Source organism: Empidonax traillii, unplaced genomic scaffold (assembly GCF_003031625.1).
Source record: "Empidonax traillii isolate 1590-97213 ecotype Southwest subspecies unplaced genomic scaffold, ASM303162v1 scaffold12:size2584012, whole genome shotgun sequence".
Classification (NCBI taxonomy): Eukaryota; Metazoa; Chordata; class Aves; order Passeriformes; family Tyrannidae; genus Empidonax; species Empidonax traillii.
This window is the reverse complement of record NW_020955205.1, coordinates 2569110-2584024: the sequence shown is the minus strand read 5'-3', so window position 1 is coordinate 2584024 and position 14915 is coordinate 2569110. Positions and strand designations below refer to the sequence as shown.

Below are 14915 nucleotides of genomic sequence, written 5' to 3'. Positions count from 1 at the left end.
CCCAAAACAACAACAACAAAACAAGTAAAACCCAAATAAAAGCAAACAAATAAATAAAATCTTAAAACAAACCAAAAACTAAAAAACAACCAAAAACCAAACTTAAAAGACCACCTTTCCTTGCTCTCGCCCAGGAGCAACTTGACTTCACTCCAGACTCCTGAACCTACTCAAGAAGCATGGGGGGATGAATTTTCTTTCTGATGTTTCTTTTTTCCTCTTCCCTTTGCTGGTATTTTTTATCCTCTGTGCATTATGTTTTCACAGATGCCACATACTCCTAATATCCCAAATGCACCACAGGGCACCCCCTTACCTCTTCCCACAGAGACCCTCTTGCGACACCCTCCTCTCCCCTCCATTACCAACACTAGGCCATCTATAGCCAATACGGTGTCCCTTGGGAATACTGGCTTGGCCCTGCTCCTGGAGGCACCATCAGCAAAGCAACAAGGACAGAGAAGTGCCCTGGGTCTTTGAGTCAATCACATTGGTCTTTTGTGAGAGTTGCTTTCTGCTTGTTGTTTATTTTGTGTGGGTGGCTGTTTTGCTTCAGAAAGGATACCAGGTGCCCTTGGGGGTGTCTCCTGATTCCCCTGGCTCAAACAAGAAAGGAAGTGCACAGGTAGTGAAAACGGGGAGAGGACAACTAGAAGAAAGTTTCCTCTGCAGGGAAAGAGCTAGGAAAGCCATTGCTGAGTTGGAGTTGAAACTAGCAAGGTGTTGGAAAGGCAAGAAGAGTTTCTAGAAGTACACTGACAGAAAAAGAAAGGCTAAGGAAAATGCAAATCCAAGGGTCAATGGGCAGCAGAGCTCAGGCCAAGGGCACAGAGAAGGCTTGGATGAGCTGCAATTGTGTTGCCTTCCATTCCAATGATAAGGTCACATTTAGGGCCCACAGTCCCTTAAGCCTACTGGAAAAGTATGTGGGAGTGAAGTAGCAGGTTAAGAAGACCCCAGAGAGAGCACTTCGACCAGCTGTGCATATGAGAGTTCATGAGACTGGATGAGATCTGCTTGGTGCTGTTACTTGAGGAGGGAGGTTGGACCAGATGACCCACTGCGGTCCTTTCCAACCCTACCCATTTTGTGATTCCGTGTTTCTATGAGTTCACTGTCTTTTGTCTTTGAAAGGCCATGGTGACCTCAGGAGGAGGAAAAAAGCAAACATTGCAGCCCCTCTTCAAGAATGGCTAGAAGGAGGAGCTGAGGAATTACAGTGTCTCCTCAGTATCTGGGAAGGCAAAGGAATAAATCCTTCTGGTAGCCATTTTGAGGTACTTGAAGGACAAGAAGGCAGTTGGGAACAGCTGGCATGACTACGAGAAGGGTAAATAAGGGTCTGTTCAATCTGGCTGACTTCTACTGTGAGATAATTGTCTGGATAGACATGGGAATGAAGTGGATGAGGCACAACTTAATTTGATCAAGACCTTCAGTACAGACTCCTTAGACCTGAATTTGGAGACCATGATAAGGGTAAGTGGATAATAATAACCATGATCAGGATTGCCATGCTCAAACAGCTCTGTGGTAAGAAATCCTGTTAGAAGCTACTTACTAGCGGTATTTCTCAGGGATCAGAACTGTGGCTACTGCAGTTTATTTTCTTTATCAACATGATGAGCCATGCAAGGGGATGACTAGGTAGAAAGCAGTTTTGCAGAGAAAACAGCCTTTGGGTTTCATCATCATTGTCACTTCCTAGGAGATCATACTGCATATTCCCAGAGGAGCACAGTGGTAAGATGTGACGCAGAACATGGCAAATTTGGATTAGACACTTTTTCACCTTTGGGATTTTCAAACTTGGAACAAGCTGCCCAGAGAATATGCCAAAACTTTACTGGACAAGACCTTTTCCAGTCGGCCTGCTTTGAGAAGAGGAAGGACCAGAGACTGCAGAGGTTTCTTCCAACCTAAATTATACTGTGTTTCTACACAGTTACACTGAATAAGCTGGGTTTTCAAATCTACAGTCAGGCTGGAGCTGATCTGCCAGGAGATGTATAGAGGAAATAGTAAAGCCACCTTCCTAGAAAGAGGAATTCTTTCTAGGAATGTGTGATATACACACTGACCTCTGAACTGATTGGACTAGAACTGAACATGTTGCAACTGTAAATGGTTGCAGAAGTTTTTCCACAGGATTGAAAACAAAGCTTAAGATGCAAATTTGGGATGCTTTTGTCTTCAGCGACCTGAAATGCCTCCTCATTTGTGATATGCCAATATAAATAACACATCAGAAATCTTAATGCATCAGAATGGGTGGAACACATACTAGGAGTCACAAATTCTAATATTTGAAAGAATATTATGCCTAAACAGCTGAGGTTGCATGACTCATGTCTCTGTTTGTGAAAGAATTTTCAGGCATAAAGTCTGTGCACCAAGATGGAGATATTTGTGATGGATTATTCTGGGGGGTAGACAGTGGTGGATTGGTTTAGTGGTTCATATTGGGGGATATTTTTGTTATTCTTTAGTCTCTGCAGAATGCTTCATGTTTTGCAAGGTGGCTTATCTGGGCATTATGTTTAGACAACAGTTTTTTCAGTGCTCTGCAGCTCATCAGTGATTCACAAGTCTCAGGAGACTGATGAAAGCAATTTACTTCCCACATAATGGTGTTGATATTTTGCCCATTTGGGCATGATGAGAAGACTTGTTTTCACCCTCTAAGTAGGTCATGAGAGACTTCTGGTAGAGTCTGCAAAGCTTCCTCCTGTATCCTACCGGAATAAATACCAGCCCCCAGGAACGTGGCAGTCCTTTGCACCCCTGCAGTATTGACCTCTCAGCCACAAAAGTGCCAAATAGATGTGGAAGGAAAAAGGATTACAGAAATTCCCCGTCTTTTAGCTATATGTAAAGAGTCATTCAGCCCTTAGCTTTGCTTTCTGGCTCACTCTCAGAGGGTCCTACTACAATGAGAAAAGTACTTGTTGGTGTTGATGTGAGGTTTGTGCACAATTATCTCTTTTTATAAAGGTGTAATTTTTGTACTTGGAAAACCAGGCAGCTTCAACAGGCAAAGTCTTTTCTTTGCACTTGCATTTGGGAAGAGTCTTAAAGCTATAATTTCATCTATACCTCTTCAAAAGCAGGTGACCGACTAAGATTTGATAATATTATAGACTTAACAAAATTTAAGGTTTCCAACAGAGCTTGTTCAAGCAGCAAACTAAAAGCATTTTTAGGGCAGTATGATTGGATTTTTAGAGTGGGCACATATGTGCATAAACTGCCTTTAAGCTACATGCTGATGTTCTTTTATTAATAAATAAATCTAGAGCTTTTCTGTTTGCTCTACTGTTTTCATGCTGAAATAATAAACTGAAGAAGTATGCAAAAAAGAGTGACTGGACTGTAGATATAAGATACTGATTTTCAAAGATCATTTATTTTCAATAAAAGCATATACCACAAAGGAACAAAGATGATGAAATGTATCTATATGTGTTTTAATCTATTCACAGGAAATATTTTGGAGTTGGTTTTGCATTAATTGTATTCATCAATATTAATCATTACTGCATTGAATGTACTGAGAAACTATTTGCCTTGTAGAATTTGCATCTATAGTGAAAGCTAGAAAACTCTGCCCTAGTAAAATGATCTCAAGACTTTGTCCTTTATTGAATGTGGTTGGGATTTACACATAGTAGCAAACAAACTTCCTGAAACAAAACAAAAACCAAAACCAAAACCAAACAAACAAACAACAAAACAAAAAACCAAACCAAAACAAAACCAAAAAAAACAACAACAAAAAAAAGTGAAAGTATGTGTTTAGTCATTGATATTTAAAAGACCTGGACCTGGTTAATGGTTGTACTTGATTATTTTAGAGGTATTTTCCAGCCTTAAGGATTCCATAATATTGTCTCAGTGGGATGAGCAAATTTGTCTGGAACTTGCACCAGCTATTCTGGTTCCTGCAAATTCAGTCTTGCTCCATCAAAGTGTTGTAGAAAATGAGGTACTGGGTTTTGTTCTATTTATCTGCTGCTGCTCAAACAAAAACGTGCTTTTAATGCAAAATATACAGTCCATTATCAAAACCAATATGTGATCACATGCTGGGGCATCCTTTTCCTTTATTCTCAGCAACATACAGAAGAAATTATGATGATTGTATGATACCTTGGAGCACCTTGTGCTGGTTGCTGATGAAAAAATTTAAATGGTGCAATTTTTGACAACAAAGAGTTTCCTGGAAGAGATGGCAACCATTAGAAATGTGTAAGTTTAAACTGGTTGAACGAAATGTAGGCACAATAGTAAATAGAAAGAAAGCATCAGGAGAAATGTTATGAATTAGAAGCTCAGTTGATGAGATAAAAAGATGTAGCAGGAAGTTACAGCTAAGCAGAACTGAAATATGGATGTGGCTGAAGGTGAAGAAGCAGCAATATTTTACACCTTACGTATTCAGCTATTATGCATAGATGTACATATCTGGTTTAGTATTTTTCCTTCTCTAATATTTTACTCTGTTTTAGACAGAAAGTTCCAGACTACAAACGTCTTTATCCATGTTAATTTCTTGCATTCCTATGCAGGTTTTATGTTTGATTACATATGTTATGTTTTGCTCTCTTCTGCACTTGTTTGTATTAAAATAGCACAGATACAAATGAGTTGTGTAATACTGTTACTCCTCACAACTGTGAAGATGTTTTGCCTTTGTTTCTTACTGTTCTAGCAATGCTAAACTAGATAGAGGTCAGTGAGTTCCTCTTTTTGGGTCTCACCAATATCCAGCGGATGCAGCACTTTTTCTTCACCTCCTTTATGCTGCTCTACTTGGCCACTCTTCTGGGAAACAGTGTCCTTGTGGCCATGGTGATATCTGAGCCCCGGCTCCACACACCAATGTACTTCTTCCTGGGAAACCTGTCCTGCCTGGATATTTTCTACTCCATAGTCACTGTTCCGAAGATGTTGACTGGCTTGCTCTTTGGGAACCAGCCCATCTCTTTTGGTGGGTGCTTGGCCCAGCTGCACTTCTTCCACTTCCTGGGCAGTACAGAGGCTGTGCTCCTGTTCGGGATGGCCTGTGACCGATACATGGTCATTTGCAACCCTCTGCACTATGCCCTCCTCATGAGCTCATGGACTTGCCTGCTGCTGGCTCTGGCCAGCTGGTCCACTGGGTTTGTACATGCTATGGTGCACTCAGTCATGACCTCTCAGTTGAGTTTCTGTGGCCACAACCAAATTCAGCACTTCTGTGACATCAAGCCACTGCTGAATCTGGCTTGCAGTAGGACCACACTCAACATGGCACTCCTCAATGTTGTTACCACATCTATTGTTTTAGGGCCCTTCACTTTCATAGTCCCTTCCTACCTATTATCTCTTTCCTCTTCTATAAAGTCCAGTCCCAGAAAGGAAGATGGAAACTCTTCTCCACCTGTGCCTCCCACCTCACTATTTTAGCACTGCTTTATATTTCAGTGCTCTTCAATTATACACACTTTTGAGGAAACTCCACTCAAAAGGATGTGCAAGTAACTCTTACGTATAGTGCTGTCACTCCAGCTCTGAACCCCTTGATCTACACACTTCAGAACCAGGAGGTGAAAACTGCCCTGAAAAAAACCTTACGGAGAAAACTCTTTCCTGGAGGAAAGTGACTGAAACAAGGAGAAGACTCAGAATGTGGTTGTTCCACCTCTCATATTTACAAGGAGAGAGGTAAAAAGGACACTGCATTGCCAGAGACTGTAAAACCACTGATTATCTCATGCAGTTTAATACATTTAGAGGTTAATTGTGTAGTTCTGCATCAGGAGAGATATTCAAGGAGGTGTTGCTTCTTCCATTATTTTTTATATGCCTTATGGTACGACATCTGGTCTCTGGTTTTCAGTACAGGCTCCTGCAGGACTTGGTTCATGGCTGACAGCCCCATGCAGTTGTCTTGGATGATCTTAAATGATTACTTGACAGCTATGTTTAAACAGCTGAATGACTCTCCTGTCATTCACATCTTCTGTGGAGCTGAAGAGAACCAGCATGTGTTACATTTTGGGTGACCATTTTTAGGCTAGAGAATACAGCAGGTTAATGACCGTAAGTGGTTATCTACGCTACCCACCTGCCTCTCTTTGTGGTTCTTGACAAGTCAGGTCACTGGCTAGTTTCATTTTGGGCTATGGTTAATTGCTGTCATTCATCCTGAATCAAAATGTTTCAGCTTGTTCATATCTGCTCAATGTCTTAAAATTAAAGTTTTATTTTAGATGTATATACTGACTTATTTCTAAATGAAAAGTTGTTGTTTGTAAATTAAAAATACACAATTCTGGTAAAAAACAACTTTTTCCCTGAATTTTAATTCTTTAATTTGGTTGCCAAGATTGCTTTTCTAAAGATTACGGAAATCAAGCAAATATTCCCCATATTTTCCATGCACCTATAATTATATTTTTCGTTTTTCGGAAAAAAGTATAGTCCATGTGTACATGAGAGTTATGTTATTATTATTTTAGCTACCTCACTATCCACAAAACTTTCTTTGTCCACTAATACAAATTCTTCTTTCTCTGCCTGTCTACCTGTCAAATATTTTTTACATCAGCCTGAGAATTTTCTTACCTAATATTTGTTTCTTTAATTCTTGGATGTGCACCATCACTGACTCCCACCTTTGATCTCTCATCTTATGGTGCTCATATCTGTGCATTGGTTTGACTGTCTTCTCATCGTGGGCCTATCTGTGGCAACAGAGCCTGTGCTGGTTATGTTGGTTTGTAGCCGTGAAAGAGTTTAAAAGTGTTAATCTTCACAGTGTTTGAAAATGCTATTTGTTTTTTGGAAAATTTTATCTATGTCATGTGTTTTGGTACACCTGAGTGCGCAGGTAATTTCACAAGTGAAGCACCAGTGGCAATTGGACCTGTCACTAGATTTGCAATGCAATGTTGTTTCTGAGAATGGTGAGAGGGACGATTTTGTTACTGGCATCTTTGCCCTTCATGACTCCTGAAAGAGATAGCCAAAGACACAGACGCCACAAGTTGCTTGACCACAAAGATGACTTCGCTTGGTTTTGTTTGACAGCATCAACCCCCATTGGAGAATGATGTTTACTAAGTTCATTCGGAGTATATTAATTGACATCATGTCTTTAATAAGAAACAAGAAATCCCCTGTTGCATCATACACTCATTAAAAAGTTGAAGTAGAGCAAAACTCTTTCTCAAAGACTATTTCTTCTATTAGCCACCTGATGATTGTAACAGAGAATTAGCAGAAAGAAAAAGTTTGTTCCACAGTGCTTGATCTACCAAGGCCTTGGGTAAAAATTACACAGGGTAAAGGATGGTGAACTTTATTGTAGCTTTAATGGGGCCTGTGAGGTTATTAGTGATGAAACAACTGAAGAAAGTCCAAGTGGCCCTTCCAAGAGGCAGGAGCAGAAAATCAGAGCATGGTTACAGGAAAATAAAGGAAGGAACAAATGCTTTCACCAAGCAGCTCCTTTGATGTGTCCTGTCACAGAAAGGGGCCAAGTGCTGTCCCCCACCAAGACCTTTTTAGGCCTCTTGCACCTTAGACTTCTCTCTGGTCAGTGTGGGACTTGTAGAGGAGATACCCAGGCTCCCAGGAAAGTAAAGGTGCCTGGGCAGAGATGTATGAGCCTGGCCCACACATCACTGCTGTCCCAGCCTTGATGCTCCCCTGCCCTGGGATCCCAGGCTCGAGCTGTGTGTGTCCTGAAACACAACCCTCACTTTTCATGGCACCCTCTGGCCCAGTTTGCAGACCCCTGGCAGTCCAGTCTCACCGAGATGGTGCCCAGCTTCTCCACAGAGTCCCTCCTTCCCCAGACCAGATGCCCATCCCACCAGACCCCACTGCTTCAGTAGTGTCTCGCAGACTGCCCCTGCAGACCATTCCTCATACTTCCCAGAAATGTATGGAAGCTCTTGAGCCATGAAGAATATTTTATCTCTAGCGATCACATCTTAAAGGTCCCAGTTGTCCCAGCCCTACCTCCAGCTCTTTTTTAGGAAGTTCCACAATGCTTACATTTCAGCAGCAAGCAGCTATTCTTTCCCTCCCAATAACAAACATGTTCTTCAGTTGAAGATTTCAAATTTCCACCAGATCTATTCAACAGCTTCCTGTTTCATTTTTTCTATAATTTCTTTCTTAAGTTAAATAGGAGTATCAACTGAGGTTGTATGAGAGTTAAGATCTACAATAAACATTTTGGTTTAAAAATCTCTTGATTTTTCTGCTTATTTATGTCCTGATTTGTCCCTTTGTTTTATCTCTGTTGTCAGGGGAAAACTTTTCAGAAAAGAGAGAAAAAGAGATGTTGTAGGATATTAAGTTCTGTCCAAAATCCAAATTGTATCCTCCCAGGTTAAAGCTTCAGTATAAAAATACCAATCTTCTGGCATCTATGATTATTCCCAAAACACATATGAATGAATGGATAGGAGCAGAAGGAATGGGACTCTATGGCAAAGTACAGAATATATTGGAGTACATGAAAGGAATTTTAGCAAACACAGTGAGAACACTGTTAAAGCAGATCATTTCAGATGTTACTTAAGGATGAGCTGATTCACACCAAAGAAATGACGTCTTTCTTTTGGCTATAAAGGGATGTCTAGGCATATCCACACCATAGAATGCCACAGAAGTGCCCTTCCGCTGCAGCTGTCTGCTGACGTTTGTATAAGGTTGCCTCTTTAGATCAAGTTGCAGTGGCTAGTATGTCTGATGTGTGAGATCAGCTTTGCCCTTTACGTTCTCTGCAGTGAATAACAGCAGTCTCAAAGATTTCACCGCCCTACTGTGATCAGAGTAGGAGCAGCTAACATAAAATCATAGAATCACAGACTGGTTTGGTTTGGGAGGGACCTTAAAGACCATCTTGTTCCACCAACCTCACATGGACAGGGACACCTTCCACTAGACCAGATTGCTCCAAGCCCCATCCAACCTGGCTTGAACACTTCCAGGAACAGGGCAAGCACAGCTTCCCCGTGCCAGGGCTTCACTACCCTCACAGCCAAGAATTTCTTCCCAACATCCCATCTAACCCTTCCCTGTGGTAGTGGGAAACCATTTCCCCTCATCCTGTCTCTCCAGACCATTGTCCTAAGTCCCTCTCCAGCTCTCTTGGAGCCCCTTTAGGCCTTAGAAGGGGCTCTAAGATCATGTGATAGATACGGATTTTTGCGAAATTTAAAGAAATAGGGTCTGCAAACAAAAACTGCCACTGCAGGTGATGCCACATTCTGAATTTCAACATCCACCACCTACCCTTGCAACGTGAATAAGAAGGTATCTGCACCAGCTTGCATGTCTCTCATTATTCTTCCAAAGATAGCCCAATTAATCCCCTGTCTTCCTATTATCACCAACATACCTGGTGAAGCATTTCTTGTTGTCCTGGATGTCCCTGGCTAGGTTTAATTCATCAGGGTTTTAGCTGTCCTGTGAAGGCCTTCTGGCACGTAGAACAGAGATCTGTCTTCTATTGTGTCTTTACCTCCAAACTAAAGCCTCTGTATGACACTCACAGAGACCGCAGTAAGGATGTAGCTGAGACCATCTGGTTGAACAGATGCATTTTATTTTTTCCTGGTTGCACCCCATCTACCAGACCACAGCTATAATGAAAAAAAGGATAGTTGTAGTAGGTGACTCCCTTCTGAGGGGAACTGAAGGCCTTATATGCTGACCAGACCCATCCCACAGGGAAATCTGCTACCTTCCCAGGGCCCAGGTGAGGGATATTAGTAGGAAACTCCCTGAGCTAATTCAACCCTCTGATTACTATCCACTGCTGGTGGTCCAGGCAGGCAATGACGACATTAATGAAAGAGGTACCAGGCTAATTAAAAAGGACTGCAAGGAGTTAGGTCAACTAGTTAATGGGGCAGGAGTACAGGTGGTGTTTGCCTCAGTTCCTGCAGTAGCAGGGATGACTGAGGAGAGGAGTAGGAAAGTCCATCTTATCAATGGGTGGCTAAAGAATTGGTGCCACCAGCAGAATTTTGGGTTTTTCAAGCATGGGGCAAATTCTATGGTACCTAGCCTACTAGAATAGGCAGATGGGCTTCATCTATCTAGCAAGGGCAAAAGGACTCTAGCCCTTAAATTGCCAGGGCTGATCAGGAGGGCTTTAAACTAGGTTTGAAGGGGGAAGGGATTGAAACCAGGCTCTCCAGAGATGAGCCTAAGGGTGGAAATCCTGAGTTAGAATTGAAATCAGCAGCCCAGCTGAACTGCAGGTACACCAATGCTCACGGTATGGATACCAAACAAGAGGAGCTGGAAGCCATTGTGCATCAGGAAAGCTATGATGTAGTTGCCGTCACAGAAACGTGGTGGGATGATTTGCATGACTGGAATGCTGCAATGGGTGGCTACGAGCTCTTCAAAAGGACAGGTAAGTTCGGAGAGATGGAGGGGTGGCTCTGTATGTTAGACAGTCTCTTGATTCTGTAGAACTTGAAGTCAGTAATGATAAGGTTGAGTGCCTGTGGATCAGAATCAGGCGGAAGGCCAACAAGGCTGACATCCTGGTGGGAGTCTGTTATATACCACCAAACCAGGATGATGAGGGTGATGAATCATTCTACAAGCAGCTGGCAGATGTCTCAGAATCGCCAGCCCTAATTCTTGTGGGCGACTTTAACCTGATGTCTTGTCTACACTCCCCTCTAGCGGTGTTTGTGTAATACAACGTCCCCTCATATTTTGGGGAGATTTCACTTTCTTCATATGATCTTTGAATTTTCTCTTGTTCTTGTGATATTTTTTTCTTTTTGACGTTCACCAAGCAGATGCAGAGTTGTGCTTTGCCAAGAGATCAAGCTGGTTTTGTCTGGCCTTGCAGACCAAGCAGCCTAAACACTGACTAACAAATTACACTGGACCTGGCCTTCTTAAATGCCAACTGGGAGGCTGTGGTACAAAATCAGGACCTGGAACAATCATCTCACTTATTTGTGATACCACAGCTAGGAGAAACAAGATGGAGCAGCATCTCCAGAAACAGCAGCATCTCCAGAAACAGCAGCATCTCCAGAAACAGCAGCACAGGCGTCTGCCTAGCATTGAACCCAGGTCCTAGTCAGGTTTAGACTTTACACACCAGTGCTGACTTGATATCAGTGATGATCATCATAATAATGTTTTGCTCAGTCATTGTCCTATCTGTCTGTATAATTCCATCCAGGCCCAAAAGTGATCAAAATGTAGGCTAAGAAAGTACTAATTCCAACCAGAGTGTACAGGGAAAGAATGGTTATTTATGTTATTTATGAGGCTGATGACAACAACCTCTCCAAGGCTTTTGTCTGCTTGATTGTCCCCTGGGGTGTTTCACTGGTCTCAGCTCTGAAAAGGATTTTAAGGAGTGCAGTGACAGGAGGAACACTCTCTTGCCAGATAGAATGGAAAACAAGAGTTAATATATTCAGTTGGCTAAATTAAAAAAAAAAAAAGAAAATCTGAAGATTATTGAGGGGGATACACATATCTTTGCCAAACACAGAGCTCTATTTTTTTTTCCTTTTTTCTTAAAAAAATCAAGATCTTCATGAAAGTAAAGCTGGATACAAAAACCTCAAGAAGTCAAAGATCTTTTACTCAGATTTCAATGTTCCTGTGGCTTCAGGTAAGAAACAGCATTGAAGGTTGTGCTGACTGGCACAGAAACAGGCCACACTTCCAACATTTTCAGTGGTTAGATGTTAGAAAATTAACTAAAAATTTGGGGTTTGAATGGGTAAGAGTTTGAGGGGAAAATTAAAATTAGTTCTGTGGAAAGAAATGTGTAAGTCTTGCAAAGTTATGCTATTATATGAGGGCAGAAGGTGCCCACACTGTGGGACCAGCCCAGAACATGGAGGGTTTCTGGGTTCCAGCGCACAGGACCGGGGCATGTCCATGAGCTTCCCCCCAGGGCTTTTCTCCATCCATTTCCCCTCAGCCTGTGTTTGTGCTGGGATTGCCCCTGCCCAGGGGCAGGACCTTGTTCTTGGCCGTGTTGAGCTTCATGAGGTTTGCATGGTCCAACCTCTCCAGTCTGACCAGAACCCTCTGGATGGCATCTCTTCCCTTCAGTATGTCAAACACACCACTGACTGACTGGCCCATGGCTCCCTGGGTCTTCTTTGCTTCTGTTTTTAAACGTGAGGGTTATGTTTCCTCTTTTCCAGTCAGTGGGAACTTCACTGGATTACTACAACTTGTCAAATGTGGCTTAGACACTTATTTTCTGTAGGATGTACAGATGTGTCTCATCAACTCCCATGGAACTGTGCATCTTCAGGTTCCTTGTATGGCCCTATACCTGATCCTCTCCTACCACAGGCAAGTCCTCATTCTCCCACTCCTGCCTTTGCCTCCTGTGACTCAGACAGTGTGGATGGAGCCCTTGCTGGTGAAGACCAAGGTAAAAAAGCCATGGAGTACCTCATTCTTCTCCAAGTCCCACATAACAAGATCTCTTTCTTTCCAGAGAGGGCCCACATTTTCCCTTCTTTTTCTTTTATTCCCAACATATATATAGAAGCTTTTTTTATGTTGTCCTTGGTGTCCCTGGCCAGGTTTCATTTTTTCAGGGCTTTAGCTCTCCTGACTTGATATCTGCCTGCTCAGACTCTTCTTCTATATTCCTCTCAGGTTACTGTCCTTGCATCCACTTTCTGTTGTCTCCCTGTACCAGTTTACCCTTAACTGCAGTATTGTGATTAATTTGACCACTGATTCTTTTTTTTTTATGAAATCTAGAAAAATTTTTTCAAAGCCCCAGGATTTTTGGAAAATCAGATTTGTAAGAAAATCTAGAGAAAGATATAGGAGAGGAAAATAAAAATGGGCACTATGACAAGCAGTAGGATTTATCTGAATTGTATTTTTCTGATTAAGCACCTGGCTACTAAAGTCTGATTTCTCAGTGACAAGAAATCAGTACTTTCAAAAGATGACTTATTCTGTCTGTTTTAAGTGAATTAAACTCCTTACATTTGGAATCATTTGTTCTACCTATTGACACAAAAGAAGGATGAGACAACTGCAAAGGGCTTTTGTTTGTGAGTGTTTCAGGGTAAACATATGTGAAGGATGGTATAGATGTCCTTCATACTTGTTTTCATTGATGGAAAGTGATTGTTTTTCAAATAAGATTTAAAATGTCTTTGAAATGCTACATTTGAATTGTTCTTCAAATAAGAAAAATTTCTGCACAAGAAGTCTGCACTACATACCTATAAATAGTGACTATATAGTATACATCAATGCATCAATACTTATTAACAATGGAAATACAGCTATGTCACTGCTGGAGCAATCTGACCAAATACCTTTTTTTTTTTTTTTTTTTTTTTTCCACAACAGAAAAGAATATGGCAAAATTTGTGACAGCATCTGCTAGAAGAACTTGATTTTTAGTTTGCTTGCACAGACTGGAGATGTTAGAAAGCACCCTTGTGCCAGAGAAGAAACATGGATATCAGTTCAGTTGCAGGTACTCTTCTTAGTACATAGAGTAATAATTAATGTGATTCTGAGTATGCGAGAAGTCGTTTTATAAAAATCACATGACAGGTCTGGTGATGCAAAGCCTTTTTTACTCTTTGCTTCTCTAGTCTGTGAAGAAATTTTCATTTTTTTTCATAAGTATTGAGGTCTTCATTGCTGGTAGCACTTCCTGATTTAACACTAGAACAAAAGTCATGGCAAATAAAGAGTGGAAAAATGGAACAGTTGTTACCGAGTTCATCCTCCTAGATTTTGGGAATGGCCCTCAACTGGATTGTCTTCTCTTCCTGATGTTTCTGTCTATCTACTTTGTGACCGTAACTGGGAACACCTGCATCGCTGTGCTGGTGGTGGTTAATCAGCACCTCCACACCCAAATGTACTTCTTCCTGGGCAATTTGGCCTGCTTGGAAATCTGCTACAGCTCCAGTCTCTTGCCAAGGATGGTGCTCGGCTATGCAGATAGAGACAGGCGCATTTCAGTCAGGGGGTGTTTCACACAGTTCTATTTCTTTGGCTGCTTGGCAGCTGCAGAGTGTTACCTGCTGGCCATGATGTCCTATGACTGGTACCTCGCGGTGTGTGAGCCCCTGCACTACCCATCCCGCATGGACACTAAGCTCTGCCTCTGGTTGGGCGCTGCATCCTGGGTCAGTGGCTTTCTGTCCAATTCCATACTAATGTTCGTGATCTCGAATTTGGATTTCTGTGGGCCAAATGAAATCGACCATTTTTTCTGCCACTCCTTGCCAGTGATGAAACTCTCTTGCAGTGACATATGGGTGGCAGGATTTGTCACTTCTGTAGTGGTAGGTGTATGCTTGCTGCCTCCATTCCTGTTGACCTTCTCATCCTATCTCTACATCTTTGTCACAATTGTGAGAATTCCTTCTGCCACTGGAAGGAAAAAAGGCCTTTTTCACTTGCTCCTCACATCTTACTGTGGTGATTCTTTTTTACTGGTCAGTATTAGCTGTCTACGTACTCCCTTATCATGATACCCACATATTGCCAAACAAAGTCTTCTCTGCTTTTTACACCATTCTCATTCCCTTGGTCAACCCTCTCATCTACAGTCTGAGAAACAAAGAAATAAAGAAAGCTCTACAGAAGCATAGGAGAAAATTGTTTGCTTTCTGAGGGCTGCTTTCTGTGACAAAAAATAAGGGGTAATGGCCCTTAATGAGTTACAGACACAATTACATTGCATGTGAATGTAGTTAGTTTGAATAAAGCTCAGAAATATATAGCTGTATCTCTTAAAAAAAATATAAGCAGAGGAACAAAATGGGTAAATGATCTTGCTATCACGGGGGGGGGGTAGGGTCTGGAGAGAGATAAGGAACATGTGGAGAGCACTGTAAAGGAAGCAAAATAAATCTGTGAGT

The 14915-nt window shown here is 41.8% G+C and overlaps 2 protein-coding genes across 2 annotated transcripts; both read left to right on the top strand.

The window, feature by feature from the left end:
* Window positions 1-4713: 4713 nt before the first annotated feature.
* On the top strand, window positions 4714-5763 carry LOC114060516 (olfactory receptor 12D1-like). The gene is given in 3 exon segments (XM_027890067.1): window positions 4714-5356; window positions 5359-5624; window positions 5627-5763. Coding segments are annotated over 3 exon segments (993 nt in total). The 3' UTR covers window positions 5711-5763.
* Window positions 5764-12367: 6604 nt separating this feature from the next.
* On the top strand, window positions 12368-14789 carry LOC114060394 (olfactory receptor 5B21). The gene is given in 3 exon segments (XM_027889875.1): window positions 12368-12439; window positions 13384-14432; window positions 14434-14789. Coding segments are annotated over 2 exon segments (945 nt in total). The 5' UTR covers window positions 12368-12439; window positions 13384-13721; the 3' UTR covers window positions 14668-14789.
* Window positions 14790-14915: the final 126 nt, after the last annotated feature.